Source organism: Plecotus auritus (assembly GCF_963455305.1).
Source record: "Plecotus auritus genome assembly, chromosome: 1".
Taxonomy (NCBI): Eukaryota; Metazoa; Chordata; class Mammalia; order Chiroptera; family Vespertilionidae; genus Plecotus; species Plecotus auritus.
In genome coordinates, this window is record NC_137770.1 from 61,861,345 (window position 1) to 61,884,365 (window position 23,021).

A 23,021-nucleotide genomic window follows, 5' to 3' on the forward strand; every position below is an offset into this window, starting at 1 on the left:
CGTTTCCTTTGTAGAGGACAAGGGAGTAGCCCCCACTCAGCTGCAAACTCTGGAGACTCAAGGCTGGTGTTAGGGATTGGGGGCTCCTCAGAGAGCATCACAAGAAGGCGTCACACCACTCTTGAAGGCACCCAAACAGTCCCGGGACTGCTTGGCATTGGCGCCACATGTGTCCTTTAGCCATTCCCGGAAGAGGTCTTCATCTTTCTTTAGCGCCAGAAACTGGCCGAGGACCACGTAAGCCTTGTCAAAGCCCCTTTCCTCCAGCTTCTTGCCCAGGACTTCACCGATCCCCGCCATGCTCCCCACTGGCTTTTCCCCCATGGGCTCTGCCACGAAGTCTCGGTGCTTTTGGGAGGTTGTCATCTTGATCAGGATTAATCGGCAGTTCCAGCTCCCATAACGGCTCCTCCCCAAGGCATATGATTTTTAAAAACCACTTTTGGAATCTCATTGTGATCCTGTGACTATACAAGTACAGATGTTACATTTTACAGATGAGTGGATCAAGGATTGGTAGTACTAAATGGCTTGCCCCATGTCATTCAGCTGAGTGGCAGGCAAGAACTAAAAACTGGAAGAAATCTACTTGTATCTTAGAAAATTAACTACCAAGGAAATTGTGAATTTCAGTGTTAGCATTATGTACTACAACATCAGTGATCCTAAATAGCATCAGAAAAATGTCTTTGGTATTAACCATGGAACATTAATATTTTAAGAATGGAAAATCAGAGGAAAAAAAGCTACTTTTAAGACTAGATTATACTCTTAATAATATAATGTTATGTAATGCAAAACTGTGGATGCATAGAAGAATAGTTTATATTTATCTCATTTTTCCAGCCCACAGGTAAAAACTTGGCATGTTATAAATATGATATGGGAAACCCTCAAACAATTTGTGAAGTGGAGAGAAAACTAACACTGCAGAGGTTTTTGTTTTTTCCTTTCCAGCCAGAGTTGTTTATTTATACATAATTCGATCCGTGTGTGACAGAATTTTAGAATTGTTCAGTGACAGTCCATAGATGTCATTATACCCTTTTATTAGTAAAGTATTACTAATACTTTTTATAGCAGCAAGCAGTTATTAAGTACTATCTTTGTGCAGTACACTGTTTATTTGCTTTCTATTTATGAACTAACTAATTTTATCCTCACAGAACCTTCTGAGGTAGTATTACTATTAATTTTTATTTTACTGAGAAGTTATGTAACTTTCCCAAGGCCACATAACTAGGAAGACTAGTTTTCAAAATCAATTAGTCTGACACTATGAAATATTAACATATTAAATATAAAATGACTAAACATAGTTTTATACTACATAACATTGCCATATTGTACCAGGTTCTACTATAAATAGTAACGAGTGTCAAAAGTTTAAGAAAGCCCGACCGGCGTGACTAGGTAGTTGAGCATTGATTTATGAACCCGGAGGTCACGGTTCAGTTCCCCATCAGGGCATATGTCCAGGTTGCGGGCTCCATTGCCAGTGGGGGGTGTGCAGGAGGCAGCTGATCAGTGATTTTCTCTCATCATTGATGTTTCTATCTCTCTTTCTCCCTCTTCCTTCCGCTCTGAAATAAATAAAAATATATTTATATAAAAAATAAAAGTTTAAGAAACTGTTTTTTAAGCTTAAATTTGAGAAAATTCCATCTATTAGTATAATTTTTCCATAAAGTTAGAAAAGCCCGCCAGTATTTGATTTGTACAGTATTGGTTCCTTGCAGTAGAGTTAGCACTATACAAGCACAACCTGAGAACTAGGCAGAGAGGTAAGTGCATGGAGTGCTAGAGCCTAAAAGTAATCTCAAATTTTTTTTGCTGCTCATAGAGAACTATATTACTTCTTTGAAAATGCTCTTCCTTAAATATGAAAGCTTGGCTCTTACCATCTTTGCTACTGGTAATTTACAAATAGTATTAGATTTATAGGAATATTTTTTGCTTTTTACCCTTAGATTTATTAACATTCACCCCCTCATTATCCCCCTGTGGCTCAGCAACTCAATGTGATTTATTAACTGCAGGTTTGTTGGTTGGTTTTTCTCTTTACTTAGTTTTGTTTTTTTACACAATTTTACAATATGCTTTAGTCAATTATGATATTAAGTTTACCTTTTATATGAATAAATCTACACCCATAAAATGTGCCATAAGAGCTAAATAGACCATGTCTGCTTAGACTTATAATCGGGAATTGATGTTGCAGGATCTTTTTTTTTCCTTACCAAATAAAGATGTGCCATCTTTACTAGATGTGAATTCTGGTGTTTCGCATTACTGGTGGCTCCTCGAGGCCCCTGGCGTCTTCAGGGAGGCACAGTTCATTGCTTGTTCAATAGACCCTTACTGAGCACCATCCAAGCACTCTTTGGGGCATGGGGGACACAGCAGTGAACAAATTAGACAAAATAGACAAACATTTTTACCCGCATGAAGTGAGGCATGATAAACAATAAAAATAAATAAGATGCAGCTCTAGCCTGTTTGGCTCAGTGGAAAGAGCGTTGGCCTGGGGACTGAAGGGTCCTGGGTTCGATTCCAGTCAAGGGCATGTACCTCAGTTGCAGGCTCGATCCCCAGCCCTGGTCGAGCATGTGCAAAGGCAACCAATCTATGTGTCTCTCTCACATCAATGTTTTTCTCTCTCCCCCTTCCATTCTCTCTAAAAATCAATGGAAAAATATCTTCAGGTGAGGATTAACAACAACAAAAACCAACAAAAAACAAAAAAATAAGAGGCTGCCCTGGCCTGTGTGGCTCAGTTTGTTGAAGCATCATCCTATGCACCAAAGGGTCACGGGTTTGATTCCTGGTCAGGGCGCATACCCAGGTTGCAGGTTCGATCCCTGGTCAGCGTGTGTGCTGGAGACAGCCCACTGATGTTTCTCTCTCCATAGATGTTTCTCTCTCTCCCTTTCCCTTCTCTCTCTAAAATTAATAATCCTAATATATAAAAACCCTGGGTCATAATGACCAGTAACGACTGGAGGCTGACCAACTAGAAGTCAGTGCTGGCCCCGCCCCCAAGCAAGCAGTAAGGGGCAATCAGGCAGGCAAGCAGAGGGGTTAGGGGTGACCAGGTAGGCAGACCAGCAGTTTGGGGTGATCAGGTAAGCAGGCAAGCGGTTAGGGGAGATCAGGTAGGCAAACGTTCCCTCACCGGGCTGGCCCTGCCCCCAAGCAAGCGGTTAGGGGCAATTAGGCAGGCAGGCAGTGTGGTTAGGGGTGATCAGGTAGGTAGACCAGCGGTTAGGGGTGATCAGGTAGGCAGGCAAGTGGTTAGGGGAGATCAGGTAGGCAGACGAGTGAATACGGGTGATCAGGTAGGCAGACCAGTGGTTAGGGGCAATCAGGCAGGCAGGCAGAGTGGTTAGGGGAGATCAGATAGGCAGACAGCCCCTTGGCGGGCTGGCCCTGCCCCCAAGCAAGCGGTTAGGGGCAATCAGGCAGGCAGGCAGAGTGGTTAGGGGAGATCAGATAGGCAGACAGCCCCTTGGCGGGCTGGCCCTGCCCCCAAGCAAGCAGTAAGGGGCAATCAGGCAGGCAGGCAGAGTGGTTAGGGGTGATCAGATAGGCAGACCAGCAGTTAGGGGTGATCAGATAGGCAGACCAATGGTTAGGGGTGATCAGGTAGGTAGGTGAGTGGTTAAGGATGATCAGGTAGGCAGATGGCCTCTTGCAGGGCTGTCCCCGACCCCCAGCAAAGAAAGAGGGAGGCCCAGGCCAGCCAAGCCATTGCACCCCAGCCTGTTGCCTGCAGAGAGAGGCCACTGGTGGCAGGGGAGGGGGGGCAGCTCTGCACAGATGGCAAGCAGTGACAGCGGCGGGGGTGGGGCCAGCTGCCTGCAGCCCAGGGAAGGAAAGCCAAGATAGGCCCTGATCTCAGGCCAGGCCTGGGGACCCTACCTGAGGGGTCCCGGATTGTGAGAGGGTGCACACACACACCCCCCACCCCCCAGTGCATGAATTTTCGTGTACCGGGCCTCTAGTAAAAAATAATAGAGTTGAAAAAATAAATAATATGCATATGTTGTCATATATTAGTAAGTGGTACTGTGAAAAAAATAAAATCAGAAAAGGAGGTAGGGAATGCTGAGTGGGTCAGAGGTATATGTTACAGATTCAGGGAAAGCCTCATTCTAAAGCTACCTTTTCTTTTTTCTAAACTTAAAAAAAAAGTTCATACTTACAAAAAGGTTGAAAAATTTTATACTTCTGACACCTATGATGAGTTGCCATGTGGTACCAAGTACCCTACTTAGCAAATAGACTTGAAGGAATGCATGCTTCCTGATAAAGAGAGTTTTATGTATGGTATGTAAAAGTGGATTAACTTGCATTAATTAATAGCTACCCTGTTTAGATGCCTAGTAGGTGCCAAGCATGGTGTCAACGTATTACCTCTATCTAATCTTCATGACAGCCTGGGAGCAGATAGATGAAGAAAGTAACTTGTTTGGGTTATCATACTAATAGTTTCTGGGGATTGAGATTTGTATCCAGCTCCAAGACTCTGAAGCCTTGGCATTTAATTTTCTTATTTTCAGCTAAGTGGTCCTGCTCTAACACATCTATTCCCTCAAGTTAACTGTGCATAGTTCTATTTCTGGACCTTTTATTCAGCCTAGAATAGCCTTTTTCATGCTCCTTTATCTGCCTGATTTCTGTTTATTCTTCATGATTCCACTCAAATTTTACTTTTAGACCACCTTAGCTCCCGGTAAGTGATGCCTCTTTAGAATTCTTTATTATATGAACTTGGAACTTGCTGAGTACTCTACCCCATAGGATTCAGTAGGAATAAAATACAGTAAGTGTAAGAGTCTGTACAAGTTATAAACACATATAATTAGCTATTTCTTTTATGGCATCTTTATATTAATCTCAGAGGCTCTGTATTGATTGAACAAAAAGTCAGATTATGTGAGAGGACCTTACAGCCATATGACAGGCTTTTGACCAGGAATTACATGACCTCAGCGTGTATCTCTAGGGAATACTTATTTTCATTTTCTGAATAGTGTCCTTGACTCTCTAAAGCACAGCTTTCACCAGTGCCAGCACACTCTTTTATAGTAAATATTTACACTTCAAAAGTAATACTTAATATTGTCATTGTGAACTCATTGCCTAGTATAAATCTTTTAAAGTTTAAATCTTTTCTTCTTGGGATTGATTTCAAAAGCAGAAATCATAGAGAGATAGCAGAGTAGCTTGATTTTGACAAGTGATAATAATGTAGGAAAACTTAGCATTTCTCTTATAAGGGAGATAGGGACTTCTAGAGTATCAAGTGAAGCCACATCTTTAAGTCACCACAGTAAAAGCACAGCTTTGGAAGAAAGCAATATATTACATGTTTTCTTGTTTTAGTGAGGGATTAAATGAAGGGAGAAATCATTATATTGATTGCCTAAAAAAAGTAAAACTCTAGCCCAGTCAGTGTGGCTCAATGGTTGAGCATCAACTCATGAACCAAGAGGTCTCTGATTCGATTCCCGGTCTGGGCACATGCCCAGGTTGCAGGCTTGATTCCCCAGTGGGGAGCAGGCAGGAGGCAACCAATCAATGATGTCTTTCTCTTGATGTTTATATCCCTCTCCCTTCCTCTCTCTTTCTCTCTCTCTCTAAAAAATCAATATAAACATATTTTTTTAAAAAGTAAAACTAGGTTTTGTTTCATGGAGCATGTTCACTTATAAGCTAAAAATTAGACCCAGGCGCTTGTACACTTTATCAGGGTAGGTGGCAACACTCAGTGGGTGATTATCAGAAAGTAAATATCACCATGGGTGGATATATTAAATTGTGTTCTGCATGAGTCAGGTCTGTGGTTGCATTGCTTCGTTTCCTCATTAATGACCTGGATGTGAATTGAAAGTATATTCATTACATTTATGAATATGTAATGAGGACGAGTTGATGGTATTGGAAGATGTGAATAGTATTCAGTGTAGTCATGATAAACTAGAGAGTTTACATTTTTAAAGGGTAAAGTTTAGAAGGAAAAATCTATAAAATAATACATTTGATACAAAACGAAAATTTAATAAAAATAAGGAAAGGCTGGAGAGACCAAAGAGATATAGATATTGGTACTAAATAGATATAGATACTAAACAGATATAGATACTGAGGACCATAGAAGGAAAATAAACTAAAGCACAAAACCTCTCTCTTGCATCAACCCAGAGTGGATATTGTTCATGAATAATTTTTTCCTGGGGTTTTGGGTGCCTCCACATAATTTAATTCTCAGTTCTTTTTCTCACACAATCTGGTTTATACTAATAACTATATAAGAGTCAATTTAGGCATCACCGCCTCTAGAAAATGTTTCCTGACATCCCCTTCTTACCTATTCTGGAAATTCTGTGTCCTTCTTCCTAGTATCCTGGATAGACCTCTTTTCTAGTAATTATCCACTGTATTTTAACCTTGTACTTGCCACTCTCCTACAATAAGCTATGACCCTAAAATATTTTATCTTCATAAAGTGTTTAGCATTTTTGGCTGCTCATTACATGTTTGTTGAATGAAAGAATAAAGCAATATTTTTAGGTGGGGCTTTTAGTTCACATAAGAGCCTCTGTGCCACCATTGACTGAAACAGGTCAGAAGAGCTCACCTCTACTCCAAGACACCAGTACTCAAGCCAATTAGAATCACTGTAGAGGCCCTTGAGAGGCCTGGCCATACCTGAAATCATAAATCTTTGGTTTATGCATCCCTAGGATGCTCCAGATTGATCTGTCCTTGATGAGGAGTGGAGAATCTCTCTTCCTTAATTTGTTTTTTATCAGGCCCTTAAAGTGTGATACCTGCTATATCCCAAAAGTAGAAAGAAGGTTCTTATAAGGACAAGAGCACCCAAAGTATTATGAGTAGTGACTGATTGGCTAATCAAAATTTCGTAGAATTATACATTTTTTACATGAAAAGAACAATCTGAAGGCCACAGTTCAAATGAAAAATAAAAATTTTATCCCTCATGTTCTTGTCTGTTTTCTCCCTATCTTTATCATACCCTTGTTTTTCCCTTTGTATGTCTTTAATAGGTATTACCCTTCTCCCTTCAGTATCTCTACTTGGCTCTTCACTCTTGTCCTACTTTTTTGACATTTCTTCCTATGGCCACATAGAACTGAAAAACATTTTAAAGACCGTATTGTACTTACTTTATAAAGATTTCTGATTCCTGTTCTTAATTTAAAAGCAAGTCAATGAATCATATTACATTTTTCTCATTGTAGCCCTTTATTGATTCTGGCCATCTCTAATTCAGGGGTTCTCCAGAGAAGAAATGTTGCCCATCTCATATATGGCCATTCAAGACTGAGTATCTGTAGGCCTGTCCTGTTCTGGTTCTAAGAGTTTACCCTGGCATAGAGTGTAGGCTATGGCCAACCCAACATCTAAAAAATCAACTACAAAGTTAGTTTGACTTTTAGATCATAGCACTTCAGCTTTTAAGAGGTCTTTAGATGCTATTTAATCTTAAAGATGAGAAAACCGTGACCCAGAGAGGTTATGTAATTGCTCAGCACCATGAAGCTGGTAAATGTCAGAGTAGGACTGGAATCTGGATTCAGAGAAGTTTATATAATGGAAGAGTGGTGCTTATTTATATATTGGAATGGTCTATGGGGCTTGGGACAAAAAGAATTCTCTCTGCCAAAAAGTCAGGAATAATAAAGTAAGAAATAACCCTGGCTGGTGATGTTCAGTGGTTATAGCGTTAGCCTGCAGACCAAAGGGTAGAGGGTTTGATTCCTGGTCAAGGGCACAAACCTGGGTTGTGGGTGGGTTCACTGGCCACCATCAGGGGCAAATGTGGGAGGCAACTGGTCAATGTGTCTCTCACATTGATCTCTCTCTCCCTCTCTCCCTCTCTCCCTCTCTCCCTGTCTCCCTCTCTCCCGCTCTCCCTTCCTGCCTCCCTCCCGCTCTTTCTCCCTTCCACTCTCTTTAAAAAATTGATGGAGCCCTAGCTGGTTTGGCTCAGTGGTTAGAGTGTCGGCCTGTGGACCTAAGGGCCCAGGTTCAATTCCCAGTCAGGGCACATGCCTGGGTTGCGAGCTTGATCCCCAGCAGGGGGTGTGCAGGAGGCAGCCGATCCATGATTCTCTCTCATCATGGATGTTTCTATCTCTCTCTCCCTCTCCCTTCCTCTCTGAACTCAATAAAAATATTAAAAAATAAAAAAATAAAAAATTGATGGAAAAATATCCTCAGGTGAGGATTAAAAAAAAAGAAGAAAAGAAAAGAAAGAAAGAATAAAGTCTCATAAATATTTAAAAACTGTTAGCATTAATTTTTTAATATATTTTTATTGATTTCAGAGAGGAAGGTAGAGGGAGAGATAGATACATCAATGATGAGAGAGAATCATTGATGGGCTGCCTCCTGCACGCCCCCAAATGGGGATTGAGCCCGCAAGCCACGCATATGCCCTTGCCCGGAATTGAACCTGGGACCCTTCAGTCCACAGGCCGATGCTCTATCCACCGAGCCAAACAGCATTAATTTTTTAACTGGTGCTAGGGTTGTGTTATTTGTATTTTTCTGATTCTGCCTTTGAGAGTTACTCTGTTTCGGTGCTGCTGATGAGCTCTTAATGTTCTTCAGAATTGTTCTTTGAGTAATACAGATATTACCTTTTATATAAAAAATAATAAAGTTCCTTAAAAACATTCAAAAATTGTTGTTTATATGAATATAGGATTATGAATCATGGAAAAAATGTGTCTGGCTCATGCTTGATATCAGAATGTATATGTGTGTATTTGTACAAATCTGATTTGTTTGAACAATCCTTGATCTTATTGCCTTTAATATTTTTCTCTTTCTTCATATTATAGGAAAGGGCTCTCTATATGGATTTTTAGTGTTGTTGTTTTTTTTTTGATACATTTTGTCATTAAAACATGAAATAAGTAGCTTTTCAAAGGCAGTGCAGTTTAGGATAGCCGTTCTATTAATATATACTTTCATCAGACTAGTGGCAGCTTCCTCAGCTTGTTTGCTATTAGAAGTGCTGGGAGAATTTTGTCAAGCTAGCTAGCACACAGGGTGTAGTGACAGAACTGATCATGCAAGAATCAGGAAAAGGTAATTTTTCTAATCATATTGTAGAAGGTAATCTGAGGACTGCTGATACTGTTTCTTTTTTTCTTTTTTTTACTGTTTTTTAATGTATTGAAAAAGATAAATTCTGAGGACATTGTAATGACTAAAAGAAAGGACATTGGTTCCACAATGAGAACTGTTTTACTAGTGATTCATCTTGAAATCAGCCATGAATGAACAGAGGCCATGAGAGTATCCAGTATAGTCTAGAAATTAAAATAAAAGGGAAATGAGATGGTGAGTATGACATACAGGAAGTTTCACAAAAACGGGATTACATACAAGCTTGTTCTATGAGGACTGGACGTCCCTTAGTTTGTTACCAAGGTCCTCAATATGGGAGTCAGAGTTTCAGGAACAGCTGCTATGTGGCGCTGGTGTGTGATGTGAATTGCTTGATCAGGCATATATTATATGCCTATTGTATTTTTCAAGGCCTGTGAAATAAGTCAGTGAACCTCATTTTCTCAAAGAAAAAAGAACCTTTTCCTTAGAAAAGTTCTAAATTTCTACTTTGGAAATTTATTACCAAGTACTGTTGATTACTACCATTTATCTCTTAAACCAGTGGTCAGCAAACCGCGGCTCGAAAGCCACATGCAGCTCTTTGGCTCCTTGAGTGTGGCTCTTCCACAAAATACCACGGCCTGGGCGAGTCTATTTTGGAGAAATGGCGTTAGAAGAAGTTTAAGTTTAAAAATTTGGCTCTCAAAAGAAATTTCAATTGTTGTACTGTTGATATTTGGCTCTGTTGACTAATGAGTTTGCCGACCAGTGTCTTAAACCATTTGTCTCTCTCAATAATAACCTTTGTTCATACTTGGACCCTTTACCACCGTATTCCACATTGCTGCCAGAGTGATTTTATTAACTGAGTTGTGTTATTTTCTGTTTAAAGCCCTGCAAAAGCACTCCATGACCTTTAGGTAAACTTCAAATTCTTTAACATCTCATGTAAAGCCTTTATGACCCAGTTCTTGCTAACTTCTGCAACCTTATCTGTCATCAATCCATGTTCTAGCCAAAGTTAGTTACCCACTTTTCCCTATCTTCTCATGTATCTGAGCTTTCATTTATGTTACCTCCTTTCCCTGGAATGTTCCCTTCCTAACTTTCTCATCCCTTACTTGTTTTCTCCTACTCCTCGTTTCTAGACCTGGCTCAGGTATCATCTCCAGGGAGTCTTCCTTGATCACCTCCTTCTCTCTTAGTGCTCCATCACATATATTATAATCTTTTTTTAAAAAATAAATCTTTATTCAGATTATTACAATTATTTCTCCTTTTTCCCCCATAGCTCCCCTCCACCCAGTTCCCACCCCACCTTCTGCCCTTACCTCCCCCCACCCAATGTCCTCATCCATAGGTGTATGATTTTTGTCCAGTCTCTTCATGAACCCCCCATACCCCTTTCCCCCTGAGAATTATCAGTCCACTCCCTTTCTATGCCCCTGATTCTATTATATTCACCAGATTATTCTGTTCCTCAGGTTTTTAATTCACTTGATTTTTAGGTTCACTTGTTGAAAGATATGTATTTGTTGTTCATAATTTTTATCTTTACTTTTTTCTTCTTCCTCTTCTTTAAGAATACCTTTCAGCATTTCATATAATACTGGTTTGGTGGTGATGAACTCCTTCAGCTTTTTCTTATCTGTGAAGCTCTTTATCTGACCTTCAATTCTGAATGATAGCTTTGCTGGGTAGAGTAATCTTGGTTGTAGGTTCTTGCTATTCATCACATTGAAAATTTCTTGCCACTCCCGTGTGGCCTGCATAGTTTCTGTTGAGAAATCAGCTGACAGTCGTATGGGTGCTCCCTTGTAGGTAACAAACTGTTTTTCTCTTGCTGCTTTTAATATTCTCTCTTTGTCTTTTGCTCTTGGCATTTTAATTATGATGTGTCTTGGTGTGGTCCTCTTTGGATTCCTTTTGTTTGGGGTTCTGTGCGCTTCCTGGACTTGTAAGTCTATTTCTTTCACCAGGTGGGGGAAGTTTTCAGTCATTATTTCTTCAAATAGGTTTTCAGTATCTTGCTCTCTCTCTTCTTCTGGCACCCCCATAATTCTGATGTTGGTACGCTTGAAGTTGTCCCAGAGTCTTCTTGCACTATCTTCAACTTTTTGGATTTTTTTTTTTTTTTTTGCTTTTTGCTTTTTCGGTTGAGTGTTTTTTGCTTCTTTGTATTTCAATTCTTTGACTTGATTTTTATGTTCCTCTAGTCTGTTTTTGGGTCTCTGTATAATATTTTTTATTTCAGTCAGTGTATGTTTAATTTCTAGTTGGTCCTTTTTCATATCTTCGAGGGTCTCGTTATATTTATCGGCCTTTTCTAGGATATTCTTAAAAAGCCTTATAACCGTGGTTTTGAATTCTATATCCAGTCGTTTGTTTTCCTCCATTTCTTTCGTTTGTGATCTGATTCTTTGACGCCGCATTTTCACTGCTTCCCTGAGTTGGTAAGGTAGATTTGTGTGCTAGGTTTCCAATATGGCCCAGTGGGTCTGCCTCCCCAGTTAACCTGAGGTGGACATTCTTGGTGCACCCCTTTGTGGACTGTGTGTACAGCCTTGTTGTAATTAAGTCTTGATTGTTGTTGGTATCACTGGGAAGAATTGACCTCCAGGCCAGTTGGCTGTAAGGATCAGCTGTGTCTATGCTGGGAGAAGTTCGGTGCTGGAGACAGCCTTATAGGATTAGACTTGCCAAATTGCAATAGCCTCTGTGCTCAACTTGGATGGGGTGGAGACTCAGTCTTGGCTTCCCATCAGCCTTGCCCTTGCGCGCACATGCGCGCCTTCAGACCTCTGCCTTCCTGGCTCCCGAGTCTCCGCCCGAGAGTCCAGATTCCCCCCACAAGAGTGTGGGTCCCCAGGGGCTCGCCTGGAACTGGGGTTCACTGCAGTCAGAACTGGGGCTCAGTGCAGTCAGGAGCCTCTGACTCCCTTCCACTAGGTAAAGCCTGTGGCAACCTCCGCAGCCTTTGTGCGCACTGGCACGCGTGCGCTTTCAGATCTCCGCCTTCCCTGGCTCCTGAGTCTCCGCCCGAGAGTCCAGACTCCCCCCACAAGAGCGTGGGTCCCCAGGGGCTCGCCTGGAACCGGGGTTCAGTGCAGTCAGAACTGGGGCCCAGTGCCGTCAGGAGCCTCCGACTCCCTTTCACTAGGGAAAGCCTGTGGCAACCTCCGCAGCCTTTGTGCGCACTGGCACGCGCACGCCTTCAGACTTCTGCCTTCCCCAGCTCCCGAGTCTCCGCCCGAGAGTCCAGACTCCCCCCGTAAGAGTGTGGGTCCCCAGGGGCTCGCCCGGAACTGGGGTTCAGTGCAGTCAAAACTGAGGTTCAGTGCGGTTGGGGGCTTCCTTCCCCCTTCCGCCAGAGAAAGACAGCCAGGCTCTCAGCCGCCCTTCCTCCCTGCGTGCACAAAGACCCTTTGCCGTACCTCCAATTCTCTGTGAGCTTTTCTCTCTCCTTCTAGTTGTAGAATTTTCACTCAGCCAGCTTTCCTGTGGTTCTGGATGGTGTCCGTTCTGTCTTTTAGTTGTAGTTTTGAAATTGTTGTGCGAGGCAGCAGTTTAGGTGCTTACCTATGCCGCCATCTTGGTTTCTCTCATATATTATAATCTTGAAATAAATAGTAGTCTGTTTTTCCTATTAGACCATCAACCACTTGAGGATGCAGATCATGGTTTATGTAAATTCTATTTCTAGGATTTAGTAAAACGTTAGTCAAGTAGTAGGTGTTTGATAAATATTTGTTGGATAAATAAATCTCTTAAAAGATAAAAAGATCACCTTCTGTAGTGTAATAACCTCCCCCATTTGTGGCCTTGTAGGATAGTTCCACTAAAAACTTTTGAAGTCATCTTGTCTTTGTAAAGTAAGGGTACAATTGATACCACCTTTATGTATTTGCTCAGTTGTTTTTGTTTGTTTTTTTTGTAAGTTTTTAACTTTTTTTCAGAATATGGTATGACAGGCATTGCTTACATGTAGCCTCCCAGGCAGATCAATCCTTTGCAGCTGTTGTCATAACTAATATCAGTATCTATAGTCATATTAATCCAGCAGTGAGGCCCCACTGATCCTGCAACTGGGCAGAGTCTTTGCTTGGCTTCACCATATTCTGGTTATTTTGAACACATAGATATAGCCTGGGGAACAATTGGTGGGATAAAGGACATAGTTATTCTTAATGAAACATGACAGAGGAACAAAAAAGTTGCTTTTAGGAAGAGCTCCACGAAATATATATCCCATTTGTATTTTTGGTGTATATGATAAAAATTTTAGCCAAGTCTATCAATCTTTCACAATTCCCAGATGCAAAAGAAAAGACATCATAATTTTCTACAAAAACTTGTTTTGTAGGCAGCTATCAAAGTCAATCTAACTTTTTCCTCTGCTTCAGTGGCTTCCTAATGGTGAAAAAATGGAATGGGAGAGTATATGCCTTTTAGATATATAAATAATTGTATGAGTGTCATAGATTTCTGTGGAGGAGAAAGTTTCCTATATTATTGACCAAGCATGTATTGTTGCTGAGCTCCACTTGTTTTCTAGCTTGAAAATTATTAATATCTACATGTATTTATTTTCATTGATATTCACCAAAAGTCCTTAAGTGGGAAAAAAAAAAAGAAAAGAAAAGAAAAAAGAAGGCCAGTCCAGATTATGGGATCTATAAGTGTAGTTAATCTAGGGGACACTTAACTTTCTGAACCCCAGTTCTCTCACCTGTCACATGACATCCAGAATGGGCATGAAATTGCATGAAGACACTGTGTACAATTCCTGGCACATAGCAGGTACTCAAAAAGTACTTAGGTTAAGATTTAATATAAGTCAGGCTGGTTCTAGGCATCTCTGTTTGCTCATCCCATTTATTTTCTTCTTGCTCAGTTATTTTGATGAATTAAAGCTTATGGCTGGCTTTGTCTCAGGAATGGTCATTTACTGTCCTATCCTTGTTGAAATAATAGACAAAAGTAGAAAGATTCATTTCTAGGCTTGGTTGTTCATTGAAGTTCAATTTACTTACAGACAATACAGATTTATTGAGCATTTGTGATGTGTCAGGCTCTGGACTAGGTGCTGGATATAAAAGATAAAGATGACATAGGTTCTTATCCCCAAAGAAATGATAGTCTTATGAGCAAGTTCATCACTTAGAGTTTTTGAGTCGTTGTCTGAATGAAGTAAAGAAATAATAATGACAGTCTTTGAGTTCTGACCTATCTGAACAAATCAGCCAACGAATGAAGCATTTCTTCTCTGGTAGTGAGGATATTTTGTGGGAGACACTACTTTATGAACTATTAGCTAGTAGACAATTTATCATTTTAATTAAATAGGATTTTTTTCTAAATTCCTTTGCTATGACTCCTTTCTTTTTAGAGGTGGTAGACAATGGTACTGTAATGTACCAAAATAATTTTCTAGAAATAAAATAATGTTTGAGATATGTACACACAAAAAAATTCAAAGACCTTTGATTTCAGATTTATCCTTAGATGTGATACTCTCTAATTTAAAACTTGATATCTTCTCCCTCTCTGTTCCTTGATAGTTTATAAGTAGTTATTTTTATTAAGAAACTAGGGGCCCGGTGCACAAAATTCGTGCGTGGGGGTGTGTGTCCCTCAGCCCAGCCTGCACCCTCTCCAAACTGGGACCCCTCGAAGGATGTCCAACTGCCCGTTTAGGCACGATCCTACCGTAGGATTGGGCCTAAACGGGCAGTCAGGCATCCCTCTCACAATCCAGGACTGCTGGCTCCCAACTGCTCGCCTGCCTGCCTTCCTGATTGCCCCTAACCGCTTCTGCCTGCCAGCCTGATTGATGCCTTACTTCTCCCCTGCCAGCCTGTTTGCCCCTAACTGCCCTCCCCTGCAGGCCTGGTCACCTCTCACTGCCCTCCCCTGCAGGCCTGGTACTCCCCATCTGCTCTCCCCTGCAGGCCTGGGGTACCCCCAACTGCCCTTCCCTGCAGGCCCGGTCGCCCCCAATTTCCCTCCTCTGCCAGCCTGGTCACCCCTAACTGCCCTCCACAGCAGGCTTGATCACCCCAAACTGCCCTCCCTTGCAGGCCTGGTCCCTCCCAACTGCTCTCCCCTGCTGGCCTGATCGCCCACAATTTCCCTCTCTTGCAGACCTGATCCCTCCCAACTGCCCTCCCCTGCTGGCCATCTTGTGGCAGCCATCTTGTGTCCACATGGGGGAAGTCATCTTTGACCACATGGGGGCAGCCATCTTGTGTGTTGGAGTGATGGTCAATTTGTATATTATTCTTTTATTAGATAGGATTAGATAGGATAGAGGCCTGGTGCACGGGTGGGGGCCGGTTGGTTTGCCCTGAAGGGTGTCCCGGATCAGGGTGGGGGTTCCCTTGGGGCATGGGGCGGCCTGGGTGAGGGGCCTGTGGTGGTTTGCAGGCCAGCCGTGTCCCCCAGTGACCCAAGCGGAGGCCCTGGTATCTGGAATTTATTTATCCTCTATAATTTAAACTTTGTAGCCTTGAGCGGAGCCAAGCCTCCTGCTCATTCCATGGCCGCAGCCATTTTTGTTGGGATTTATTTATCTTCTATAATTGAAACTTTGTAGACTTAAGCGGAGGCCAAGGCAGGCCAGAGCTGTGGAAACTTGGCTTCCTCCATCGCCAGGGGCAACTCAAGCCTCCTGCTCTCTCCAGCTCTGTGGCTGCTGCCATTTTTGTTGGGATTTATTTATCTTCTATAATTGAAACTTTGTAGCCTTAAGCAGAGGCCAACGCAAGCCAGGGTAGGCAGAAAGCTTGGCTTCCTCCATTGCTGGGGAAACCCAAGCCTCCTGCTTTCTCCATGGCTGTAGCCATCTTGGTTGGGTTAATTTGCATACTCACTCCTGATTGGTTGGTGGGCGTGGCTTGTGGGTGTGGCGGAGGTATGGTCAATTTGCATATTACTCTTTTATTAGATAGGCTATTATTCTTAACTTCTTTCCCACATTGTTGCATGTATGAACCCTTAGAAACTCACCATGGCTCATTGATGGGAACACAGAGGAAATGTTAATTATATTCAGAAGTGGGTAGCCCTGTCAGTTACTCTTCTTTGTTTTACAGAGATGAACGAAATCAGTCCATCATTGTAAGTGGAGAGTCTGGGGCAGGAAAAACAGTCTCAGCTAAGTATGCCATGCGATACTTTGCCACTGTAAGTGGTTCTGCCAGTGAAGCCAATGTAGAGGAAAAGGTCTTGGCCTCCAACCCCATCATGGAGGTAAGACAGCAGGCTTGCCTTCTTACTATATTCTCTTGTTAAGAAGATACAGCACATGTGAGAAAGTCTGGGATCTCCTACCCACTAATAGAAGGAAAATACTTTTTCACATGTTAGTGAGAGATCTAGAAACAATAAATATTCAAGAAGTTAGATATTTTGAGTAAAGTTCAGCTGTAGAGGAATTTACTTTATTTCTTAATCCAGCATTTTCAATCTAGCATTGAATTGTTGCCTCTAAAGAGCTGGCAATGCTACTTCATTTCCTGAAGTTTCTTTCTAATAGTTAATTAACTCAAATCTATTGCTCCTTGTTCTGGAAGTATAAGTTATTAATTTCCCCTCAATCCTGGGTTCTTATTTAAGCTCCTTCCAAAATATAGGATTCACTGTGTTCGAGCATGAATAAGTTTCATTATTCCTTTGTCCACATGTCATTTTCTGTACTTAGCCCAACCTGTTTAGCTATAAAATTTGATTTTTTTTTCCAGATTTGAACTATAAACTTAAATCATGATCTTGTAAACATTTTCCTTCATGTTTCTGTCAAGCATATCACACAATTTTAGGTTAGAAAAAGAAATTCAATAACTATAAATTCTTGAGAAAGAAGTTTTTAAAAGTGGAATATGTATATCAAGTAGAAAATGCTTGTGCCAAAGAAAATGGACCTATTTGTGTGAGAATTTTAGTATTTGTAAGTAGAGAATTATCTGTCTGATATTCTAGGAAAGTTACATTTTAAGTACTTCCATTAAATGGAGAAAAATAAGTCATTAAATGGAGAGAAATTAGTTTTCAGAAACAAATCTTTCTTATTAAAATTCAAATCAGCATATTTTATTCCTGTTTTTTTCTTTGTCAAGCCTTATTTGCCACCCAAACACAGATGGAGTTTAGAACTGGCCTGGTGCACCGGTGGTACAAGTGGTTTTTGCAATAATCAGTCCAGAGGTAATTGTGCCTGGTTTGCGGTGCTGTGTGTGACACTTCAGAACAGATGCTGTGACCCATTGCTTATAGGGCTGCCTCCTAGAACCATAGGACTTCTTCTGTTCTGGGGCATTTAAGAGGCCTCCTGGGCTGGGTGCACTGTGGAAAGAGAACTGGAAAAGTTTTCTGAAATAGCATGGACTGGAGGAAACAGAAGTTTGTGCCAAAAGAGAATAGTAAAGATTTTAAGCAACTATTAAGATTTTGAAGAATTTAAGCTACAGTAGTGGGTGCTACTAGTATTAATATTGGGGCATTTCAGTCTGTAGAGCCAGTTTTGGGATTTGTTGGCTCAGGAAACAACAGGGCTTCACTTCTTACCATTATTTTGACTGTTTTTGGTCATGACAGTGAATTCTTAGTATATGACAATAGTTTAGGCCATTCTTAGTCCCTAATGTTAGAATATGCCAAAGTCTTCATTGTGATAGTATCAGGAAATCCCATCTTTTCTAGGCCTGGACCATACAGTAATGTAAGTCTGGAATGAACCTGCTAAAATATGTCAAGTTGAATGAAATAGTTTATGACCTTGCTATATTCTCTTTCCAAAAATAGCTACATTGGTTTTTCTGCAACACAGATTTCAGTTGTGTTAATGGAGTGATATTAAAAATTTGGAATAGCCACAGAGACTAATTTTTAATATGCTGATATAAGGAATTTACCCTCTTTGCTAGGATGAGCAAAAAAAAAAAAAAATAAGAAAAAGCCATCAGTTATGCTTATATACTTCCATCTTTATTTTTGTTTAGTTTTTCTATAAGAACTTGGAGAAAGAAAGTTCAGTAAAGACAGAACTAATTTTAAAAAACTATCAGTGAAGGCATCCCAATTTGAAAGATTAAAATGGAATATGGGGCTTATGAATGGTGACAACGAGTTTACAGTATAAGAAAAAATAACATAGGTACAATATTGAATATGTGGCCCATAAAATTTGTAGCTTTAAACCTGCCTCAAGACTATGTTGTTGTATCAGAGTCCTTTACTTTGATTTCAAGAAAGGCAGTCCGGATTGCCAATGATCTGCTGAAATGCCTCATTGGATAATGAGCATGCTTTATGGTTAACATCACAGCCCAGTGGCTAATAGGATTTTCACATTATCCTTCCAAGAGCAAGCTCCTCATCCTCAGCATGGGCTCCTTTTGCAAAATACAAATGATGTAAAAAAAAATGATTCTTTTCGTTCTATTTTATCACGTTTTCATTTTCTCCCTTTCTCCTGGAAATTTTTGCCCTAAGATGGGACATAGAAGATTTTTGGGGCACATTGGGTCTTTCTTAATTGTTGTTTTTCATCTTCAGTCACTGTAGTTGAAGAATTTCATCTCCATTTAGTAAAAAAGAAGAATAAATCACTGAACATTTTACTGAAGTCAATAGTAAAATCAAGATCACAAATTTTCTCCTTTCCTGTAGCAATTTCTTGCTGAATGAAATGAAAATAGCATTAAGGGAGGCTGTTGTAAATACTTATAAGGCAGAGGAAACAGGGAGAATGGACAAAAGGTACTGTTTATATATAGAACCGTCTTTCCATATCAGGTTCAAGGCTTAGAATCATGTCTTTTTATTTTAAAAGAACCTGAGAGCTCATCTATCCTAGACAGTTTATACTTCGGGACACTAAAGCTTCTCAAAGGATTAAATCAGGGGAGGGGGACATCCAGCCCACAGGCCATCTAAGGCCCACAAAATCATTTGGTCTGGCATGCCAAGGCATTAGGGGTGAGTTAATTAAATGTCTGACCAAATAGAGCAGGCTAATTTTTAAGTTGATAATTTTGTATGGCCCTTGAATAATGTTATAAATATCCAAATGGCCTTTGGCAGAAAAAAGGTTCCCCACCCCTGGATTAAATGATGGCAAGTTGGTACCGTGTTTCCCCAAAAATAAAACATCCTCCGAAAATAAGACCTACTTACAGGTTTCCTTCTGAGTGAAATATAAGGCATCCCCCGAAAATAAGGCCCCCAGGCTCTGTCTCAGAATGAAAATTAATTTACCGTAAACTGGTCGCTAGGGCCGCCCCAACTGGCGTCTAGCAACCAGTGACGTTACGCGGAGTCCTGACGTCACTGCTGTGTGGAGGCGGAGCGGAGGTCTGAGTGAGCGGTGAGCACGGGGCGGGAGAGAGGAGGAGACTTTCGCACATGCATGTAGAAGAACAGGAGGATTAGAGCGGACGGGACGCGGTGAAGGTGGTGAGTGCTGGTCTGTCTCTGGTGACACTACCTGATGCTCGCGGCCACCTTCATGATGACTGAAGGTTCTCAGTCAGTGGCAGACCCTGCTCCAGCCCAGATCCAGGCCCAGGCAAGCCCAGTGACAGTCCCCAGGCAGGCCCCAGGGGGTAAATGTCTGATAAAGGGGTAGGGGGGATGTCTGGTGAAGGTGTTCAGTGGCACAGGGGTGGGGGGAGGGGGATCACTTAAATGACACAGGAGGATCAGAGGGGGCAATCAAAATGACACAGGAGGATCAGAGGGGACAATCAAAATGACACAGGAGGATCAGAGGGGACAATCAAAATGACACAGGAGGATCAAAAGGGGTTACTAAAATGGTAATCCCCCCTCTGATTCTCCTGTGCCATTTTGATTCCCCCCTCTGATCCCCCCTGTGTCATTTTGAGTGATCCTCCTTCCCCCACCTTGATACCCCAATTCCTTTTTTTTTACCCCTACGGTAGAAATGAGTGCAAAAAGAAAAAGCTACTCCGTGGAGTACAAGAAAGGAATCGTGGAAGACTCTTGGGGCCAAAATCTTACTGCTTTCTGCAAAGAGAAGATGTTGAGTATCCGATTGGTCCGAAAATGGCGAGCAGAGTATGGTAACCTCATTGAACAAGTGGACAAGGGAAATGCTAAAAAGCGCAAGTGTGGATCAGGTCAGCAACCATTATTTTCCGAGCTGGAAGACCTGATCTGTGAATGGGTTGTCGACAGGAGAGCAAAGGCTTTGGTTGTGAATAGGGCTCAGATTCAAGAATTTGCCCTTGCAATGGCACCACAGTTTGACATAGCTCCCGAAGACTTCAAAGCATCACAACACTGGCTGGATAATTTCCTTCAGCGAAGTGAACTGTCTTTAAGAAGATCTACAACATTGTTTAGGTTGGAAGATACTCAAGTTATTAAGCGAGCACTTGCATTCAAGTCCTTTATTGATGATGCTGACTTCTCTAAATACAATCTTTCTGCCCAAACCGGTTTGGCTCAGTGGATAGAGCGTCAGCCTGCGGACTCAAGGGTCCCAGGTTCGATTCTGGTCATGGGCATGTATCTTAGTTGTGGGCACATCCCCAGTAGGGGTTGTGCAGGAGGCAGCTGATCGATGTTTCTCTCTCATCGATGTTTCTAACTCTCTATCCCTCTCCCTTTCTCGCTGTAAAAAATCAATAAAATGTATAAAAAAAAATAAATAAATACAATCTTTCCAACATGATTGCTATGGATGAAACTGCAGTGTTTATGGGCCAATCATCTCAAACAACAATTGAACAGCGGGGTGCCTCCTTGGCGTACATTCCCTCTACTGCTTATGAAAGTGCACGTGTTTCCTGTATTTTGGCAATTCGTCTGGATGGCACTAAAATCCCACCTTTAATAATTTCTATGGGCAAGAAGGAAAAGATTGAACGTGTTTTGGGCGTTTTTATTCGTGAAACTGAAAAAGCCTGGGCCACACAAGCAGTTATAAGGAAGTGGGTCGATTTAATGCTGCCGCTTGTTATGCGAGGGAGCCAAAGAGGTCTGCTAGTCTGGGATGCAGCCAGCACTCACTGCGCTAAAGACATGAAGACATTTCTTCACGAAAGAAAAATAGATCAGATAATGATTCCTGCAGGAATGACGGCCTATCTCCAGACTCTTGATATTGCAATAAACAAGCCATTCAAAGACAATTTGCGCATGGAAATTAATGACTACATTGAAAATAGAATGGAGAGAAATCAGCGTGGAAACTTTGTGAAACCTAAACTGCAAGAAGTTGTGACTTGGGTGAAGAATTCATGGGAGAAAATCACTGACAGTTGCATTGCAAATGCACTGCGAGCAGGCCACCTTGACAAGAAGTACTCATTTAAAGACAGTGCTATTGCTAAACGTGAGAGATTTGGTCCACTGATTCTGAAAGAAATGGAGTCACAAGAAATTCACCAGGAAATTCAGGAATTGGATTGTTATGATGATGTTCCAGAAGATGATGACATGATTGTCATTGAATAAATGAGTAAATTCTTGATACTGTAGGATTCACAGTTTGTCTGGTTTGTGTTGACAACTACCGTACTACCGTACCGTATACAGGTAATAAATTTCCTTTATTTTTATTTAACAATAAATGTGTACCGTATTCTTCTTCATGGAAAAATAAGACATCCCCTGAAAATAAGACCTAGCGCATCTTTGGGGGCAAAAATTAATATAAGACACTGTCTTATTTTCGGGGAAACACGGTAGTAGGGCCTGGCCTGATATTCACATCTTTAGACTTCTGTTTCATTTGCTTCTTTTACCATTTTTTGCTCTGTGTATAAATACCTTTTACTCAAAGGCAAAGGTGTATGTTTTAACCCTTGCCTACCCACTGTAGTGTATAGTATTGTTTAGGCAGGTTGGCCACTCTAATTTCCACTCGGAGTAGAGAGGAGAGAGATGCCATAAGGAGGGTGAGATAAGGAAGGGAGGGAGGGAGGGAGGGAGGGGAAGCTGTAGCTCACCTTTCCCTAACTTGCTTAGATGCTGGCAGGAAAGTACTTAGGACAGTGCCTGGTAAGCACTCTGCAACTACTACTGCTGCTGCCAGTGCTGCTGCTGTAACCCTCCACCTGCTCTTTCACAGAATATATGGTGTTGAAAGGAAATTCTGCATTTGTCATTAATTTTCTTTTCTAAACAAAATAAAAATAATGGGAATATATGGAGACTTTTTTACTGTGCTTTTTATAATATCAAGAAGGGGAACCCTGGCTGGGTGGGGTGGCTCAGTTGCTTGGAGCATCATCACATACACCAAAAGGGTGTGGGTTCAATTCCGGTTTAGAGCACATATCTAGGTTGTGGGTTTTTTCCCCGGTTTGGGCGTGTATAGGAGGCAACCAGTCCATTTCCTCTCTCTCTCTTTCTCTCCCTCGCTCCCTCCCTCCTGTCTTCTTCTCTAAGATCAATAACAGAAAATATCCTCTGGTGAGGGTTTTAGAAAAAAGAAAAAAGAAGGGGAATATTTGAGTAAATATCTTATTGTTAAATTATGTCACTGTTATTTTTGCTGGGAAGATAGCTTTCAATCACTCTTTCCATTAAAAATATTAATTGAAATATAGCAGTATTCTCATTGCCAAAACAAAACAGAGCAGTGGTTCTCAACCTTTTTAATGCCGCGACCCTTTAATACAGTTCCTCATGTTGTGGTGACCCCCAACCATAAAATTACTTTCGTTGCTACTTCACAACTGTAATGTTGCTACTGTTAATGAATCGTAATGTAAATATCTGTGTTTTCCGATGATCTTAGGCTCTACAGCAGCGGTTCTCAACTTGTGGGTCATGACCCACAGATTGAGAACTGCTAGCAGGGTCGTGACCCACAGGTTGAGAACCGCTAGCAGGGTCGC

At 41.3% G+C, this 23,021-nt stretch overlaps 1 protein-coding gene and 1 pseudogene across 2 annotated transcripts in view; one reads left to right on the forward strand and one right to left on the reverse strand.

The window, feature by feature from the left end:
• MYO5A (myosin VA) overlaps positions 1 to 23,021 on the forward strand; it is a 236,091-nt gene that overhangs the window by 90,718 nt on the left and 122,352 nt on the right. Inside the window, exon 5 of the mRNA XM_080650082.1 lies at positions 16,245 to 16,401. Coding sequence (XP_080506208.1) covers positions 16,245 to 16,401 — 157 coding nt within the window. The remainder of the gene's footprint in view (positions 1 to 16,244; positions 16,402 to 23,021) is intronic.
• Positions 98 to 366, reverse strand: LOC308245014 (barrier-to-autointegration factor-like; annotated as a pseudogene). The gene has a single exon. The product of its transcript is annotated as a barrier-to-autointegration factor-like (transcript).